This window comes from Dipodomys spectabilis, unplaced genomic scaffold (genome assembly GCF_019054845.1).
Source record: "Dipodomys spectabilis isolate Male_0828 unplaced genomic scaffold, ASM1905484v1 ptg000018l, whole genome shotgun sequence".
NCBI classification, from domain to species: domain Eukaryota; kingdom Metazoa; phylum Chordata; class Mammalia; order Rodentia; family Heteromyidae; genus Dipodomys; species Dipodomys spectabilis.
In genome coordinates, this window is record NW_024870695.1 from 6,297,096 (window position 1) to 6,316,395 (window position 19,300).

The 19,300-nt window shown below is 43.9% G+C and overlaps 1 protein-coding gene across 1 annotated transcript in view; it reads left to right on the forward strand.

Annotated features, from left to right (window-relative positions):
• The window catches only part of Itgb3 (integrin subunit beta 3), a 60,954-nt gene that overhangs the window by 24,866 nt on the left and 16,788 nt on the right, over positions 1-19,300 (forward strand). The window contains exons 3-10 of the mRNA XM_042673974.1: positions 3,533-3,728; positions 4,581-4,833; positions 7,260-7,422; positions 8,264-8,425; positions 11,317-11,412; positions 11,802-11,891; positions 12,212-12,346; positions 14,131-14,560. Coding sequence (XP_042529908.1) covers positions 4,649-4,833; positions 7,260-7,422; positions 8,264-8,425; positions 11,317-11,412; positions 11,802-11,891; positions 12,212-12,346; positions 14,131-14,560 — 1,261 coding nt within the window. The 5' untranslated portion in view covers positions 3,533-3,728; positions 4,581-4,648. The remainder of the gene's footprint in view (positions 1-3,532; positions 3,729-4,580; positions 4,834-7,259; positions 7,423-8,263; positions 8,426-11,316; positions 11,413-11,801; positions 11,892-12,211; positions 12,347-14,130; positions 14,561-19,300) is intronic.

The window sequence follows — 19,300 nt, forward strand, 5'->3', positions numbered from 1 at the left end:
CTTAGGCTACTGCTCTTGTGTTCATGAGTTGTGAAGTTGGCCTTTAGCCCATCAGAGGGAGACAGGCAGGGACTTTGAGCATCCCAAGGGATTTGAGCTACTAAGTTACTGAGCATGGATGTCTCCCTGTGGCCGATCCCATTTTGGACATTATGGTTGCCAGGTCACAAGAGCAGGCTGGAGAGGAAGGACTTTATCCACCCTTCCTCATACCTCTCACCTCCCCAGCTGGTATCCTGTTCCCTATGTAGAACATTCTGTGCTGGGCTTGTCCTAGGACCCTCCCTTCTACATGCTCACTTCTTTTCTTTAAGCCTTTCCTTGTTTAGAATGGAATAAAAGTACTTGAGGACAATTCTATTCTAATAATCTAGAGGTGAGACCTCAATTGTGCCACTTTCTATCTCTACAACTTTGGGCAAATTATTTAACTTCTTCAAGCCTAGATTTCCTAACTACAAGATTGGGTTCCTTATTTGTGAAGCCTCTGAACCTTAGGTTGCTCACTTATAGAATAAGAAAAAATTCCAGCTTTCCAGAACTGTCAGGAAGATTGTAGTAATTCATGTAAAGTATTCATAATAGTGCTTGATATAGAGTGCTCCATAAATGTTTCTACTAGTTGTTCTGGATATTGGTATAGGTCATCTAACTGACTTTGGGGAAAGGCTGGGTTGAAGAGCAGGCCTAGGAAGGGACTTTCTAGGTCACCAGAAGGTCTCCTTAGCCTGGCAATGAGTCCTCATGGACTTGAACTCACATGGGGCTGGCTAAATTCCATCAGTATCAGAGCAGGGTGGAACTAAAATATTGACTAGACGAGGAAGCTGAGGCCAGGTGACGTCTCTGAGGTCAGTCACATGACTAGCTAGTGGCAGACCCAGCATCAAGTCTGTTTCCTGGTTTCTGGTGTTCTTATCAGTGCAGCAACCCCCCCATTCAATATTCATGTGTAAGCAGTATAGAGCCAGAGGGTGGTGGGAGGCATGTCAGGGTGTTTGGATGTTTGGCTCAATGTTCTCTTTGTCTTGGTTGAAGAAGGGAGGTGATAGGATAGGCTCTGGTTTAGAATAGGTAGTTTTATAAAGAGTGATTTAAAATTTTTCTTATTATTAAGGTGTACAAAGGGGTTACTATTTCATAAGTCAGGTAATAAGTGCACTTAGTCCATTTCTTTTTGGACAATGTTATCCCCTTCCTTTGCTTTCCCCCCATAGACAGGCTTTTTTTTTTGAAGCATTATGTCAGTATCCTGGCATCACGGTATTTTCCCAAGCTTGTGGAGTTCATTCATCATTAACTTATTTGGGAACTATTTATCAAACATTTCACAATAATAGCTAACATTTACTGTGCTATGTGTTTCCATGCATTGTTTTATTTAGCCCCACATGACCTCCCTATGAGAAAGGGATTATTACTATTTGGCAAAATATATCTAACCATGTAACCATGTAAACCATTGTTTGGTGCTACTGAGTTTGGAACTCAGGGCCTTGTGCTTACACAACAGATGCTCTTCCACTTGAGCCACTTTGCAGGCTCTGTCTTAATGTGTGTGTGTGTGTGTGTGTGTGTGTGTGTGTGTGTGTGCGCGCGTGCACGCACATGCATGCTCATCCTGGGGCTTGAACTCAGGGCCTGGGTGTTGTCCGTTAGCTTTTTAGCTAGTGCATTTCTACTTGACTCACAGCTTCACCTTTTTTTTTTTTTTTTTGGTGGCGGGAGGGGGAGGGAGTTAACTGGAGAAAAGAGTCTCATGGATTTTCCTGCCTGGGCTGGCTTCAAACCATAATCCTCAGATCTTAGCCTCCTGAGTAGCTAGGATTACAGATGCAGACCACTGGTGCCCAGTATCTTAATGACTTTTAAATGTACAATTGAGTGGTGTTAAACATATTCATAATGTATCACCATCTTCATAAGCCATCACTGTTTTTCATCTCCATAGTTATTTTTATTTTGCAAAAATAAAAACATTTTGCCCATCAAGCTGGGCACCAGTGGCTCACTGCTATAATCCCTGCTGCTCGGAAGACTATAGCTCTGACTATCTCAGTTTGAAGAAGGTTGAGCAGATAAGTATAGAGCTTCTTATCCCCAATTAACAAACAAAAAGCCTGAAGTGAAATTGTAGCTCAAATGATAGAGCTCCAGTCTCAAGTAAAAAAGCCAAGCAAGGCCTTGAGGCTGGGAAGGTGGCTCAGTGGTAGAGCGCTTGCCTTGCATGCATGAGGCCCTGGGTTCCATTCCTCAGAACCACATAAGCAAAAAAAAAAAAAGCCGGAAGTGGTGCTGTGGCTCAAGTGGTAGAGCGCTAGCCTTGAGCTGAAGAGCTGAGGGACAGCACCCAGGCCCAGAGTTCAGGCCCCACGACTGGACTCCCCCCGCCAAAAAAAAGAATGTGAGGCCTCAGTTTAAGCTCTAGTCCAAATCCTTTTTACTCAACAAACAATAGCACCCCATTATTTTTCTCATCCAGTACCACCATTCCATTTCCCATCTCTATGAGTTTTGACTCCCACGTGTACTAAATGAATGCTATTATCTTCATGTTACAGCTGAAAAAAAGTAGATTGCAGAGATTGAATGACTTGCCCTAGCAAGCAATTAGTCAGTAACAATGCTGAGATTCTGTCTCTGCCAGTCTACTCTTCTGTTTTAGCTTTGCTCCTCCCCACACTGCTTTCCTTCCTGTCACCTTTGTCAGAAGTCTTAGGTTGAGTGTTGGAACTAGAGGGGGAAAGACATATGTACTTCTTTCCTGACTTTATGGATCTCACTCACAGCCTAGTTATCATGTAACACAACAGTTTCCAGATTGTGCTGACATGGACCAACAGAAAGACAAACATTGTATGTCATTATTTATTATGGTATGATACTCGATCCTTGATAAATTTCACAACGCAACATTTAACTTTATTATTCATATGTTTTGCCATTTTTGTTGTTGTTGGTCATGGGGCTTGAACTCTGGGCCTGGGCACTCTCACTCAGCTATTCAGCTCAAGGCAAGTGCTCTACCACTTGATCCACAGCGCTACTTCCGGTTTTCTGAGTGGTTTATTGGAGATAAGAGTCTCATAGACTTTTCTTGCCGGGTTGGCTTTGAATCGTGATCTTCAGATCTCAGCCTCCTGAGTAGCTAGGATTACAAGTGTGAGCCACTGCTGCCCAGCTTTGCTTTGCTATTTTATATCCTATTCCACTTCATTTTATCTCACTGCCTACTGCATTAATTTTGAGACTCACAATTAATTGCATTTCACAGTTGGAAATATGCTTTTCTGGAAGACATCTTACTGTATAAGTCTCTTCCTGGTTACAAACACTCATTCAGCCCTTCTGATATCTCAGTTTCCCCTTTTACTTCACAGTCCCAGGGATTTTCATTTATGCCGATTTAGTTCTTAAGCCGTGTGTGTGTGTGTGTGTGTGTGTGTGTGTGTGTGTGTGTGTGTGTGTTCAGGCACATGTGTGTTTCCATGGCTCTCATTGTGGGTATTTCCTTTGGGCTACTGCCTTCCAGGCCCTGCCTCAGGGCTCTCCACGCTGTAACCTCAAGGATAATCTGCTGAGGGATAACTGTGCTCCAGAGTCCATCGAGTTCCCGGTCAGCGAGGCCCAAATCTTGGAGGCTAGACCCCTCAGCGACAAGGGCTCTGGAGACAGCTCCCAAGTGACTCAAGTCAGTCCCCAGAGGATTGCACTCCGGCTTCGGCCAGGTAGGACTGCTTACCTTTGGGAGATACCTGGGACAGGTGGTCCTGGAGGACAACGTGAAGGTCGGAAAGGGAAATCTTGAATGAGTAGTATAGAATGGAAATAGGGTGGGAAAAGAAAGCTATAGGCAGGAGAATGCAAGAAAATGGGAGCTACTAGGATCTGAGTTAGAGATATGGGTTTGAATAGTAATTTCACCTTGTATTAGTTACTTGGCAAGTTATTTAATTCCACTGACACAATAGGAGTCAAATACATGTCTTCTTCTTTTCCTCAATGCCTGTTTTCTTTTCTTTATAGCTTTATATTGAGGCATGGATAAAGGATAAGAAAGCAAGTTAGGAACCCTTGTCCAAGGGGTCTAGGATCAGGGACATTGGGGCAGATAAATTAGAGATAGAAGACCTTGAGAGGGACAGATTAGAATAAGAGACAGGCTTGATTTGAAGCATTAGTTTTGATCTACTGGTTAAATCAATAAGAATTTAATAGAGACTTACTCAATATAAGGAATATATTGGGTTCTACAGGATTCAGAAAGTAGGACCTAGTTCCTGTCTTTCATGAAGTCTGAAATGTAGCAATTGCCAAAACTTCTCTGTGCCTCAGGATGGTAGACAAGGGAAACACAGAGGATTAGATAATGATTAGAGGATGGGAAAGAAAAGGTTAAAATAGGGGGAGGTAAAGAGATTAGAAGAATAGAATTGTAAGGAGAGGAGAGAAAGAACTAAGACTTCCAAGGTCGGTTTGATCAAGCAGTTACTACTCCCAACTGTGGCCAAGTCAAATTAACTCAGTCTTAGAAGAAGAAGAGGAGGGGAAAAAAACCTCAACATTTTTCTGCTTTCCAGATGATTCCAAGATTTTCTCCATCCAAGTGCGGCAGGTAGAAGATTACCCTGTAGACATCTATTACTTGATGGATCTGTCTTACTCCATGAATGATGATCTTTCGAGCATCCGTAATCTGGGTACAAAGTTGGCCTCCCAGATGCGCTCACTCACTAGCAACCTGCGGATTGGCTTTGGGGCCTTTGTGGACAAGCCTGTATCACCATATATGTACATCTCTCCAGCAGAGGCCCTCAAAAATCCCTGTTATGAGTAAGTACCTCATCTTGAAGCTGGACAGAATCCTCTTCCTTTGTCCCAGGCAGGTCCAAGTCCTGGTTCTTATTTCTAGCTCTTAGGATTATTTTGGTTTGGCTTCCCTTTGGCCAAAACAGTAACTCCTTTTCACCTGGTCTCCTTATCTGACAAATGGGTGAGCCTACTAACATGGTGTATTACCTACTAACATGGTGTATAACCCCAACAGGGTTCCAGGCTGCTTAGGGTTGTAGAAAGAAAATTCATCAGCTTCTTGATCTTTGCACAAATACATAAGAGGCAAAAGAATTTGGAAGGAAAATGAGGTCAACCACATACAGGACTGTAGGAATGAATAAATGGAGGAATTCCATTTTCAGAAGGATTGATTAGATTGTTGTCATGATTCTTATCATCAAGAGAATAGAATTTGCAGGGTTAAAAAGCCTAGAGGAATGTAAGAGTAGAAATGATGCTTTATCATATCATTTAATAATATATAAATTATGCTTTTCTCTTTTTTTCTTCAGTTTTTTTTTTTTGTTGTTGTTGTTCAAGGCTGGTGTTCTACCTCTTAAGCCATAGCTCCAGTTCACTGGAGATAAGAATCTCACAGACTTTTCCTGCCCAGGCTGGCTTCAAACCAATATTTTCAGATCTCAGCCTCTTGAGTAACTAGTATTATAGTAACAAGCCACTGGCATTTGGATTGTGGTTTTTTGGTTGTTGTTTTTTTGTTTTGTTGGTTGTGGGACTCTGGGCCTGGTCCTGGGCCCAGATCCTGAGATCTCAGCCTCCTGAGTAGCTAGGATTACAGGCATGAGCCTCTGGGCGCCTGGCCTGTTTTGGTTTGTTTGTTTGTTTGTTTTTGGTTGGCTGTGGGGCTTGACCTCTGGGCTTGGGCCCTGTCCCTGAGCTCTTCAGCTCAAGGCAAGTGCTCTACCACTTGAGCCACAGCGCCACTTCTCTGTTTTTGGTTTTTGAGACAAAGTCTACTATGTAGCCCATCCAGGCTTGCCTTGAACTCTTAGTTAGGAGAACTCAATCTCCCAACTACTGGATTATATGTATGCACCATGGTGCCTGATTGTGTGTGTGTGTGTGTGTGTGTGTGTGTGTGTGTGTGTGTGTGTGTGTGTGTGTGTAGCTGGGATTGAGCCCCAGGACCTTATGCATGCTAATCAAGTTCTCTACCCCGAACATCTCCAGCGCTATGCCTCTGTTTCACACATTGGCTTAGTACTAAATGGCTTATTTAATTCATGGTACTATGCAAATTCATGTATTATGATGATTTAAAATGATGGTTATGGAGCCTGACTATAGGTGAATTTAATTTTAGTTTTCAAAGTTATATGATATGGCTTTTTTTTTTTTTTTGAGTCCAGTCATGTGGCCTGAACTCTGGGCCTGGGCATTGTCCCTCAGCTCTTCAGCTCAAGGCTAGTGCTCTACCACTTGAGCCACAGCGCCACTTCTGGCTTTTTTCTTTTTGCTTATGTTGTGCTGAGGAATTGAACCCAGGGCCTCATGCATGCAAGGCAAGCGCTCCACCACTGAGCCACCTTCCCAGCCCATGATACGGCTTTTAACCTTTTGTCTATACCGTGTTTTTCTAACAAAGGTATCAGCTATTGATTAAGCTTACTAATACTGTCGGGTGAGCAGTACCCCAGTCTGCCATAATCTATCCATTTATTGGTAATTCAGGGATCTTTATTTGTTGGTGGACTTTTGCTTTTTTTTCCCTTAATGTCATCTATTTAAAAATATTGTTATTATAAAGGTGATATACAGAAGGCTTTGGTTTTATTGATGCTGTAGAGAAATGCTAAATGTTAATTGTAAGATGATAGCCATAAGAACTCAAGCTTCACTGTGGTCTATATGCTTTACTCACTTGAGTGAAGAATAATATACTGTCCAATTATTCTAGGTTAGGTTTAGAGATGTTGCTAGAGGTCCCACATCTTGTAAATGGGGATGTTGAGATTTGAACCCAGGTAGTCTACATTTCTTTTTTATCTTCTAGGATAGCTAGAGTTCAGATTAATGTGAGGCCCTAGGTCATTTGAAGGAATTAAATTGTTTAGCTAAGTGTGGTTGTATAGGGCCAGGGATGTAGCTCAGAGGTAGAGCACTGGCCCAACATGCCTGGGGTCCTAGGTTAGATCTCTGGCACCACAGAGAAAGAAGAAAGGAAGAAGAAAGAGAAAGAAAGCAACAAAGAAAGAAGAAACAGAAAGGAGAGAGAGGAAGGAAGAAAGAAATGAAAGAAGGAAAGGAGGAAGGAAGGAGGGAGGGAGGAAGATTTTATTTAATTGTATGGAATTGACATGTAAGCATATAGTGTCCACATTTGTCCCTCTTTTTTTCCTCCTAACCCCATGTTGCCTTTTCCATCAGAGTTTTGACTTAAATGACCTCTCATCCCTCCCCAGTTTGAAGACTACCTGTTTGCCCATGTTTGGCTACAAACACGTGCTGACACTGACCGACCAGGTGACCCGCTTCAACGAGGAAGTCAAGAAGCAGAGGGTGTCACGGAACCGAGATGCCCCAGAGGGTGGCTTTGATGCCATCATGCAGGCTACAGTGTGTGATGTGAGTTTAGACGGTGTGGGGTGTCAGGTGTTGTTGGTACAGATCAAAATGAGGAAGTAAGTAGCTTACTCTGGGGATTTCTGGTATGATAAGAGTTAAGTAGGAACAAAGCAGAATTTTGTGCAATATGAGTAATAAGTTGTTATGTAGCCTCTGTGTATGTCCACTCCCTGCCCTGGGCTGATGGCTCTTTGAATCATAGTCATTGCAGAGGTTTCCTAGACACAGCATCTTCCACCTTCCCAACAATTTTTTTTGGGGGGGGATGCTGGTACTGGGTCTTGAACTCAGGGCCTGCGTGCTGTCCCTTCAAGTTTTTGCTCAAGGCTGGTGCTCCACCACTTAAGCTTCACTTCCAGCTTTTTGATGATTAATTGGAGACAAGAGGCTCACTAACTTTCCTTTCCAAGCTGGCTTTGTATTGTGCACCTCAGATCTCATCTTCTCGAGAAGCTAGAATTACAGACATGAGCCACTGGTGCCTGGCCTTTGTCCAGAAGAGCCCTGATCTCAGAGTTAAGTCTGAACAGATGGTAAGATGGGATTCCTTCTTGTCTAGCCAGCTCTGAGGATACAGATGGGTTTCTAGATGGGTAACATGACTGCTAATAGAAGATTTATGTTTGGGATTAAAGAAGGTGCCATTCAATTGCTTCCACTAACCAGCTGTTTCTAAGAAGGCAGGAACTCCTGAATCAGAAAGCTCTAGCTTAGGGTCCATGGACTAGGATTGGAGGTCCTGCCCAAGCAGCCCTTCCTGAGAATGAGTATTGAGTCTTTGTTCTCTACCAACAGCCGGGCTGAACTTGCATGGCCTCTTTTGCTTTTTGTTTTTAAACAGGAAAAAATTGGCTGGAGGAATGATGCATCCCACTTGCTGGTATTTACCACAGATGCTAAGACCCATATAGCACTGGATGGAAGGCTGGCTGGCATTGTCCAGCCCAACGATGGGCAGTGTCACATAGGCAATGACAATCATTACTCTGCTTCTACTACCATGGTGAGACCCCTGGCATACCATGGTTCCTACTCACTGTGGCCAGGGCTGCTTTAACCCATCTGGAGCTTTTATGTGAATGTGAAGGTGGCAGACCTTCCTCTGGGCAGTAGACAGGGCTCAATTTCATCCTTCTTCTGCCCCTTACCAGCAGGATAGCCTGTGGTTGTTCTTAGGGTATAACCTGAACAACTATTAGAGATGGTCTTGATGTGGTCAGTGTATTCATTGCCTCCACTGTCACCAGCACAGGTAGTAGTATCATGGTGTCCAGAGTGGACCCAAATGCTGAGCTATAAGCAGATCTTCCTCTGCAGATCCCCAGTGGGATACCATGTTATTGGGAGAAGACATAGGGAAAAGGGACAAAGATAAAAAAGACTGACAGTAAGTTCTATGAGGAAAGGTTAAAGAGCTTAGAGTCATTTAACTTGAAGGAAAGAAGGCCTGTAGATAATATAGGATAGTATACAAGAAGACTTCTGGTAAGTTATATGATTTAATTAGTTAACCATAACTAGCTTATTAAATATGAGACAAGAGCTGGGTGCTGGTGGCTTATGCCTGTAATCCTAGCTACTAAGGAGGCTGCGATCTGAGTATCATGGTTTGAAGCCAGCCTGGGCAGGAAAGCCTGTGAGACTCTTCTCTGCAATAAACTATTCAAAAAGCCAGAAGTAGCACTGTGGCTCAAGTGGCAGAGTGCTCGCCTTGAGCAAAAAGAAGCTCAGGGACAGCACTCAGGACCAGAGTTCAAGCCCCCGGACTGGGAATCAAGAGATGATAGATAGATAGATAGATAGATAGATAGATAGATAGATAGATAGATAGATAACAAGAAGCTTAAATTGAAGCAGGAGAAAATGCTTTTTAAGCCATAAAACATAGGTACTGATGTTCAGAACACTGGCACTTCATATATCTGAGTAGGTGGGAGAGGGAGAAATATGAATTTTTCATTTTTTTTCTCTTTTCTTTTTTCTTTTTGGGTCCGGTCGTGGGGCCTGAACTTTGGGCCTAGGTGCTGTCCCTTGCTCTTCAGCTCAAGGCTAGCGCTCTACCACTTGAGCCACAGCACCACTTCTGGCTTTTTTCTTTTTGCTTATGTGGTGCTGAGGAATCGAACCCAGGGCCTCAGGCATGCAAGGCAAGCGCTCTACCACTGAGCCAACTTCCCAGCCCTCTCTTTTCATTTTTTTGGTGGTAAAGTCTTAATATGTAGTCAAGACTAATCTTGAAGTTGAGACTTGCTTGCTTTACAAATGATGGGCTTATAGGTATGCACCACCATGCCTAGACCTTTTTTTTCCCCAGTGTTGGGGATTTAACCCAAAGTCTTATACATGCTAGGTGAGCCCTGTACCATTGAGTTTTACCTCAACTCACTCTTCATCTTTTTTTTTTTTTTTTTTGGTCGGTCATGGGGCCTGAACTCTGGGCCTGGGCGCTGTCCCTTAGCTTTTCAGCTCAAGCCTAGTGCTCTACCACTTGAGCCACAGCACTATTTCTGGCTTGTTGTACTTATGTGGTGCTGAAGAATCTAAGTCAAGGACTCGTGCATGCAAGACAAGCACTCTACACTGAGCCACCTTCCCATCCCCACTCTTCATCTTTTAAAGACCACAAATAGAGGAACTAACTTATTGAGGTTCACCAGAGTATGCTGGATGATCTCATGACTCTCCCAAAAGAGACCTAGGGTTCCATGGACATGTGAATTCATTCCTTGGTGTCAGCCATAGCCAAGTTGAGCACTGGGACAATGGGAAGATCAGTAGACTTTCACACTTGGCTATGAAAGTAATATATGTAAGATCTTAACTCTTCATAAGATTTTTGGCTTAGTTGTGGAGAGAGGATATGTTTATTAATAACACAATGCATGATGAATGCTAAATTGGTAGCATAGTCAAGGGCTCTCAGCATCTAAAGAAAGCAAGCTTTTTAGGAGCTGGGATTGAGCTGTCCTACAGGAGGAAGATGATTACCAGAAAGATGACTACTCCAGATGGGAGGAAGAGTGGACCGGGTTGGTGATAAGTGAACAAGGAAAAGAGTGATCAATGGTTGGAAAGCAAGGCTGAGACCTCCTCCCTCCCCCATGGTGCAGTTCATAACAAGGAATCTAAGACATTTGTCTCAAGCTCTAAGACAGCAAGGCTTAACCTGTGCTGGACCCATGGAGTTGCTCCATAGCACTAGGACTGTGACTTTGGATTAGAAGAAACAGCTGTTTAGTTTTGACTTTTCCAGCTTGTCCCTTTTCATGTATGCCTAGAATTTACAACTAGGTTTATGCCGCTGCCTTATTCTTCTTAATACCACAGTAAGTTAGAAAGAAAAGAGGATTAGTTTGGGCTCTTGGTTTCGGAAGAACAAGGTTGAAGGACCTCATCTGGAGATGGCCAGCAGCTTTAAAAAATTATATTAATAGTGAAGCCCTTCTTGCTGGCAGGAGTCCTGAGAATGGTACTGAGCCTCACATGGGATTGTACATGTGTATATGGGTCTCCTTGGGTCTTTCTCTACCTCTTTTTATAAACCTACCAGGATTTAGTCATGGTGGTAGTGGGGTTCTAGCCAAATGACCTTATCTAATCCTTCTTACTTACTGAAAGTTCCACCTCTGAACACCATAGTCATGTTAAGTTCCTATATTCTTACTTTGCAATGGGAATTAAATTCTTGTGCCTGAAGTTTTAAGAGATGCACTCAAATCATCTCCAAATCAATGTTCTTTGTTCTGACTAAAATGTTTGAGTGAAATAAGTATAACCTCTGTCTTGGTCACAAGACCAAATCTGTCAAGTTCAAAGACTTAGAATCCAGGGATATGTATGAAACTCAATCCTTAACCTTTACACCTTCCTCTATTTAAAATTTTTCTTTTCTAGGATTATCCCTCTCTGGGGCTGATGACTGAAAAGCTATCCCAGAAGAATATCAACTTGATCTTTGCAGTAACTAAAAATGTAGTCAATCTATACCAGGTAACTATGCCTTTGAGACTTCCTGGAGTAGGTTGACCACGTGATAGATGGACCTTTCCCAGGCAGCCAACCCATGCTGCCATTGGCCAGGGTCCTAACTGGGAAAGATCCTGTTTCAATTCATTTCCCTGGGTGCTTAGCATTCCTCCACATTGACCTTTGCCTCTAACCTCTAACCTACTGGGAAGGGTATGCTTGTATTTGTGGTGGGGGAGTGGAGGGAATTTCCTATTGTTTTACTCAGGGCTAAATAACTGGCTAAGACAAGTGAAATATCCCAAATCTTCCTCCAATCTTTAGTTCAAGACTCTTAGTTTGATTTGGGGTAGGCTTTAGGAAGACCATCACTTCCCTTCTGTAAGTTCTGACATCTTTGTTTTCCTTTCTAGAACTACAGTGAACTCATCCCAGGGACCACAGTGGGGGTTCTGTCTGCTGATTCCAGCAATGTTCTCCAGCTCATTGTTGATGCATATAGTGTAAGTGTCTTATAGTGTTTCTATCTAAGATGACACACATGAATCCTTCCTGTTACATGTTTATGAGGCTAGCAGCAGGGTATAGCTAGTTTGGAATTTGCCCAGACTCATGTGGAGGCTGTAGAGACCAGAAGCAGGAGCAGATTTCCATATGAGAAATAGAACAGGAAACAAGCTCCTAGGATGCTCTAGCAGCTGCTAGGCCACTCATCCTAGGGTAAGTCCAAGGTCTTCTGATAGACTTTACTTGGGATGCAACTAGCTTTGGCTCATTTCCTTTCAGCTCATTTCCTTTCTTCCTTTTGCCCTTTTCTACTCAGAAAATCCGTTCGAAAGTTGAACTGGAAGTGCGTGACCTCCCTGAGGAGTTGTCTCTATCCTTCAATGCCACCTGCCTGAACAACGAGGTCATTCCGGGCCTCAAGTCCTGTGTGGGGCTCAAGATTGGAGACACGGTAAGGTGGGACAGGCAAGGGCCATATTTGCAGCTCTGACTCTGGCCTGGGCCTCTGCATACCCATGGACATTCCAATCCCTGCCTTTCCCACATCTCACTGAAGGACATTACAAGTTAGATGTATTAGAGGACGTTTCTATTTCCTACATTTTCTGCATCTGCAGAATGAATTTCACTATCAGGAGCTTTAAGAACTTCTATTGTGGTTACTTCTGTTTCTATATACACATTTGCTTGCAAATAATGTTTGTGTGTGTGTGTGCACGCCTGTGTGTGCATGTGTGTGTCTGTGTGTCTGTGTCTGTTGATACTGGAGTTTGAGCTCAAGGTCTTGTGCTTGCTAGGCAAGCTGGAGCCAGACTTCCAGTCTATAAAAAGCTATTCCTTATTTTTACCTCTTGAAAGTTAATGTCTTTTCTTTGCAGTACAAAATGGCAATATCATCTTTCCTTTTTTTTATTGAGCACTAACTATATACTGGCATCATTCTAGCTACTAGCAATTCAACAGCAAATGGAACAGGAAGAAATACCTGCCTCATGAAATTTGAGAATATAAATGTCCATTGTACGCCTTCCTTTTTTCTATACCCTTCCTTCTTTCCTTGCTTCCTTCTTTCTTTTCTTTCTTCCATTCCCTCCCCTTCTCCCCTTCCCTCCCTCTCTCTCCTCCCTCTCTCTCCTCCTTCTGTCTCCTCCCTCTCTTCCTTTATCCATCCCTCCCTTCCTCTCTCATTCTCTTTCTCTTTCTTTTTTTCCTTTCTTCCTTACTTCCTTTCTTATGCTAATCCCAGGACTTGAACTCAGTGTTTGGACACTGTCTCTTAGCATTTTTGCTCAGGGCTAGCACTATACCACTTGAGCTATGGTTCTACCTCTGCCATTTTTGGTGTTTTATTGGAAATAAGAGTCTCATAGACTTTCCTGCCTGGGCTGGCTTTGAACCATAATCCTTAGATCTCAGCCTCTTGAGTATCTAGGATTACATGCATGGGGCACCAGTGCCTGGCTCTCTACAGCTTTTCTTATTGGCTAGTTCTCTTCTGCTCTGTTTAAGGAGAGTTTAAGAAGAGTGAGATTGGTGAAGGAGTGAGGAAAAAGGGAGGGAAATGAATCTTGGAAATGTCAATCTTTCAATAGGTCTATTGATCTTTCTGTTAGTTGATTTTCTAGGTTACATGTGCTCACATCTCATGTAAGAAATGTTTGCTTGTGATGAAATATTATATGGAAATCTCCCAGCTTATGGCTGCACACTCTGTGGCATTATGGGCTATGAAGTAGTACTTTGTTTTTTGTTTTTGTTTTTGGTTGGTTGTGGGGCTTGAACTCTGGGCCTGGACACTGTCTTTGTACTCTTCAGCTCAAGGTGAGCACTGTACCACTTGAGCCACAACACCACTTGAAGTAGTACTTTGTATGTCTTGCTGATACTATGTAATCAGTCCAGCTGGCTTCATTGGCCAGAATACAGTGTTTTACAAGTTCGGAAGATTCTGTTCTGTTTGACCTGGTTTGCTTCAAGTATAGGAAGCCTTCTATTTCCTGTTTGTGACCAGGTCTTTCTTTGTGTCTAGCCAGATAGTCCCAGTGGCACAACTCCCCTAGTGTTCTTGTTCTTGCTGTGCAGAACTTGGTAGAGGGAAGGCCACGGGACTCGGATCACAGGCAGATTAGAGACTCAGTTTGGGATTTGGTGGCAGGACATGAACAGGGAAAATTTTCCATTCTTCCAGGGCTGGAGTGCTAACTGGGCCTGAATGCCATCTGTCTTTCCATCCAGGTGAGCTTCAGCATCGAAGCCAAGGTGCGTGGCTGTCCCAAGGAGAAAGAGAAGGCCTTCACCATCAAGCCTGTGGGCTTCAAGGACCGTCTCACAGTCCAGGTCACCTTTGACTGTGACTGTGCCTGCCAGGCCCATGCCCAGCCCTTCAGCCAGCGCTGCAACCATGGCAATGGGACCTTCGAGTGTGGGGTGTGCCGCTGTGGGCCCGGTTGGCTGGGGTCCCAGTGTGAGTGCTCCGAGGAGGATTACCGGCCCTCTCAGCAGGATGAGTGTAGCCCCAAGGAGGGCCAGCCGGCCTGCAGCCAGCGAGGCGAGTGCCTCTGTGGCCAGTGTGTCTGCCACAGCAGTGACTTTGGCAAGATCACCGGCAAGTACTGCGAGTGTGATGACTTCTCCTGTGTTCGCTACAAGGGGGAGATGTGCTCAGGTGAGTAGAGCCTGCCCCAGGACTTCACATAGCCATACATGCACACCACCTGTATGCCTGGAAACACAAGGGCGGGCAGAACAGAGTAGATGGTAGTCCATTCCAATGGCAGAAAAATAGAAATGAGGAAGGGAGGGAAATAGATCTTTGTTCTCAAAGATGAGACTATGCTTTCAGAGGCTTCTCTCCTTCGAAGAGGAGGAAATATCCAGGTGAAGAGAGTTTGTTTTATGTTCTTTTCTTTCTTTTGCTCATTGTGCTAATGTGTGAAATTCCCAGTCTTTTTGAGAGTAACAGTGCCTCTTTTCTGCTAAAAAGTAAACCTCGGACTATTGGGCACTGTGGCTCATGTCTATAATCTCAGTTACTCAGGAGACAGAGATCAGGAAGATTGCAGTTCAAGACCAGCCTGAGAAAAAAAGTGAGATCCCATCTTATTTTATTTTTTTTTTTAACTGTATTTTTTTGTCTTTTCTTTTTTGGTACTGGGGATCGAACCCAGGACGTTGCACTTGCTAGGCAAGCACTTTGCCACTGAGCTACATCCCAGCCCGAGATCCCATCTTAACCAAGAGCTGGTTGTAGTAGTTCATGTCTGTCATCCCAGCTAAGTGAGGAAACATAAATAGGAGGATCACAGTCCAGGCTGGCTTTAGCATAAATATGAGACTCTATTTTGAAAATAACTAAAGCAAAAGAGCTGGAGGCATGGGGCTCAGCTGGTACCCCAGTACTGCAAAAATAAGTCATTGACTGATGGTAATTAAGCCATCGTAACTGTAAAAACAATATATAACAATATATAAAGTTAATAATAACTGTATGAGAATTTATCTTTTTATCTCAAGACAGTTGAAATTGTACACTATATGCAAGCCATTGCAACCAGAAAATGGGGTGTACCCTTTGTTGCATACATATTAACCTTATTTTGTCACCATTTTTGTTCTAGAGCTGTGTTGTCTAATATGGTAGCCACTAGCTACTTGTGACCATGTGAGCTGAGTGAGATTGAAAACATAAATTCAGCCAGGTTCCTGGTGGCTCACACCTGGAAGCTTAGCAACCTGGGAGGCTGATGTTCATGGTTAGAATCCAGCCCAGCAGATAAATGCAAGAGACTCTTTCTTATCTCCATCTAACCAGCAAAGAGCCAGAAACAGAAGCATGGCTCAAGTGGTAGAGTTCCAGTCTTGAGCAAAATAGCGAAACAAGAGCGAGAATCATTGAATTGAAGTCTCAGTATTGGCACAAAAACAAGCAAACAAGCAAACAAAATAAACCAAAACAGCAATATAAAAAAGCCAAAACATAAGTTCAGTTGGCCAGGAGTCACATGTAGCTAGTATCTTTCATGTTGGATGGTACAGGTACAGAACATTTCAGTGGGGCAGAGAGTTCTACTGGGCAGCATTTCCGCAGAGAGATCCTACCTACAGATTGGGGTTATAATTTTAAGTCCTTCTACTTACAGGAGGTTGAGTTGTCCTCATTACAAAACTCAGTAAAGGCTTAAGGATGGTGGACTGATCAACTCAGACTGATTTCTCCTTGTCTCCTAGACCAGTCAGAAGAAGAACGAATGTTAATACAGTCTTTATCTACAGACATGTTGACAATACTATCAGAGGGCAAACAGATGGCTGGTTTTCCCTTGGGCCCTGGAAATAGACTTTTTTTCTAGTTCGTTAACCACCGTTATTTAATTCTTCTTGTGACAGATAGATTGTAGACGTTTGCAAGTCGGTTGGAACTGTAATAGGGGTGTACCGTGGGGCCAGTGGAAGAGTGTTTCATAATTATTTTCTACCATGGTTCATGATCCACATTAGTTTCATTTGCATTGGAGTTTAACTAGCTGGGCTACTAGACACATTTCAACACTTATATAAGTCCTGAAAAATATTCAGTTAGGAAGATAAATCTCATTCTCAAACATACCTTGAAAACATTTTTAAAAGCTGCCTTAAAAAAACTCCAATATTGTTTCTTTCACAAAAAAAGACTGACAAAACTTGAAAAAATATTTGGAGGAAAGCAATGTCAGTATTTAACAAGAGTGGGGGAAGTGAGATCGGGTTCATAAAGATGAAAATGTATAAACAGCAGCAGTTTAGAGTTAGGGGGTAAGGCAGGGATCTTAGTTCATTTTAACATTTCACAGTATTTGTACCATAATTCAAAGCACCGAAGGCACCTGAGAAGTTTGCAGTTGGAAGGTCCAAGGTTGGAACTTTGGGGGATAGGAGGTGAGGCGGGCTGGGGGGGTAGCCTTAGGGGAGGCCTGCAGCATTCATGCTGGGACACACCCACTATTCCTGCAGGCCCAGTCATCTCTGGTGCTTGGGGGGGGGGGGGGCGGGGAGGATCCACATAGACTATTTCCTTTGGCCAACACTGAAACCATACAGCCAAATGACCAGTGTCAAGCTGCTCTGGTTCCTGCTTCTGGTCCATGCAGGAAACACTTGTGTCCAGTCCAGAGGGAAACTCAGGAGGCCACAGCAGCCTTCTCTGCCACTTCCTGCCAGGGTATCATGTGCCCAGCACACCTCCCATCTGGGTCCTGTGACCTGTCATCGTTTCCTTAGGGACAGAACGCAGGATACATGCTCATCATGTACCTGCTTTATGCCAGTATTTGGGTGAAGAAGATGACTCCTGACTTCCCAGAGCTACTCAACCCAGCGTGCCTTTGTCTCTCAGCTCCACGGCAGGCCCAGTGGTCTGTCCTTGGCCACATGCTGGGGCTTAGGAGGCAGAACTGGAGGGAGACATTATTGCATGCTATCTGGTGAGCTTTCATTTCCCCAGACCCTGGCCACTTCCCTCCCTCCTTATTGGACTTAGAGGTTAGCCACTGTCGGCATTCTGCCTTAGACAGGTAGTGAATCCTTTTCCTTGGGCTTTTTCCTACTTACTACATCCAAGCATATGGACTGTCTGCTACCTGTCCTGTACTGTAGTGGTGTGGGATGGAGAGGAATAAATAAGAAAATTTCATTTTTTATTAACTTACCAAAAGATAATTTATCACATGAGGAAGAATCTTCCAGATCCTAGAAATGAGGTCTTGCAGGAAACTACTGGAGAAAGAGAGAAAGCCTGGGCAGTTTCCCAAAGGAGGACTGCCTGATGAATCTCAAAGGAAAGTTGGTCCACTAGAAGAGGCATGGAATGAGGACTCAGCCTGAAAGTCTAGCTGTGCAGGGAGAATGATCCAATGCCCTCACCTCGGCACCTCCACCCCAGCTTTTTTCTTTCTTCCCTCATCTCTCCATTCCTTGCTCCGCTCCTCTGGCTTTCTTATGAACTCAGTCTCAGCCTCCCTTTTGTTGGAGGAGTGCCAGTCCTGTGACATTAGCACACTGTGGTTTCCTTTTAAGGGTTGGCTCTGCCAGAGTGTGGGGTCAGCCTGCTGGCTCTGGCTGGTAACTTCCATTCCCTACCTCACTCCCTGGCTGGCCCAGCAAGTCAGATTGTCAAAGATCACTTTGTTTGGCCTCACAAAGGAAACAGTATGGGACGAGGGTTCTGAGCAGGCCAGGGCCTCTGAGTCCATATTTCCTTGCTTCTCTTGTTCAGAAGCCATGGCCCACAGCGAGGCATAGTAGATGCTGTGGGTCCCACTTTGCTGGTTGGCATTCCCATTCCCTGCCTGCCATGAGGTCAGCTGAGAATAGCTCACAGCTGGCCCTTCCTTGGAACCTTGGCCTTTGCTAATAGGAGCTGCTTTGCTCTCATACAATGACCGAGGACTGATGGATGTGGGTTCCACAAGGCTAAGCCTTGGCTTCCAGATAAGCCTAGCTCTGTGGAGCCATTCATGCTCTAGAGCCCACCCTGCCATGGATTCAGGTTGAACAGATTCTCTGTCAAAGACCAAATTCCTGCTGGCCTTTTTTTTTTTTTTTTTTTTTTTGGTGCCAGTTTTTGGGTTTTAATTCAGGGCTGGATGCTATCCCTTAGTTTTTTGTTTTGTTTTCTCTTAAGGATAACACTCTGCAACTTGAGCCACAGGTCCACTTCTGGCTTTCTTTTTGGTGGTTAATTAGAGATAAGAGTCTCATAGACTTTCCTGCTCAGGCTGGTTTTGAACTGTGATCTTCAGATGTCAGCCTTCTGAGCAGCTAGGAGTATAAGTGTGAGCCACTAGTGCCCAGCGCCTGTTGGATTTGATGCTTGCTCTATACTGTGTCCATCCATCCCACTGACCTAGTAAGACACTTAAGAATCCTTATCAGATATTGCTTTCAGGGAAGCCAGCCTCAAAACTCAGACTTTCTGCCTTTCCCAATCTTCTGCCTTCTCCCATCTGCTCTCCAGGTAGGCATGCTCATCCTTCTTGAGAAACACACATTTCTTTCCATGGCACCTGGGGCATAGCTGAGTTTTATTTATGTGGTTACTTGGTCATTTTTGTTGTGTTTGACTCTCAAATGTCAGTGTGGTCACCAGAGAGTGGTGTTGGAGCTATAGGCAAAGAGAACCACAGTGGCCAAGAGATACTAGTTGCACCCATTGGGTTGAATGGAAGCAGTAGGTGCCAGCTAGTGGTATATGAGCCTGGTCTTGTTCCACACCCTCTTCTCCACCTCTCTGGGACCACATGCTTACACAGTGACCAGGTTACTAGACCAATATTCCCCTTTACTTTATCTCTCCTTTACTTCCTGCGTTTCCTTCAATTAACAATCACATTTTAATTTTGCATCGACTTTCTGATTCTAAGTTCTAGGG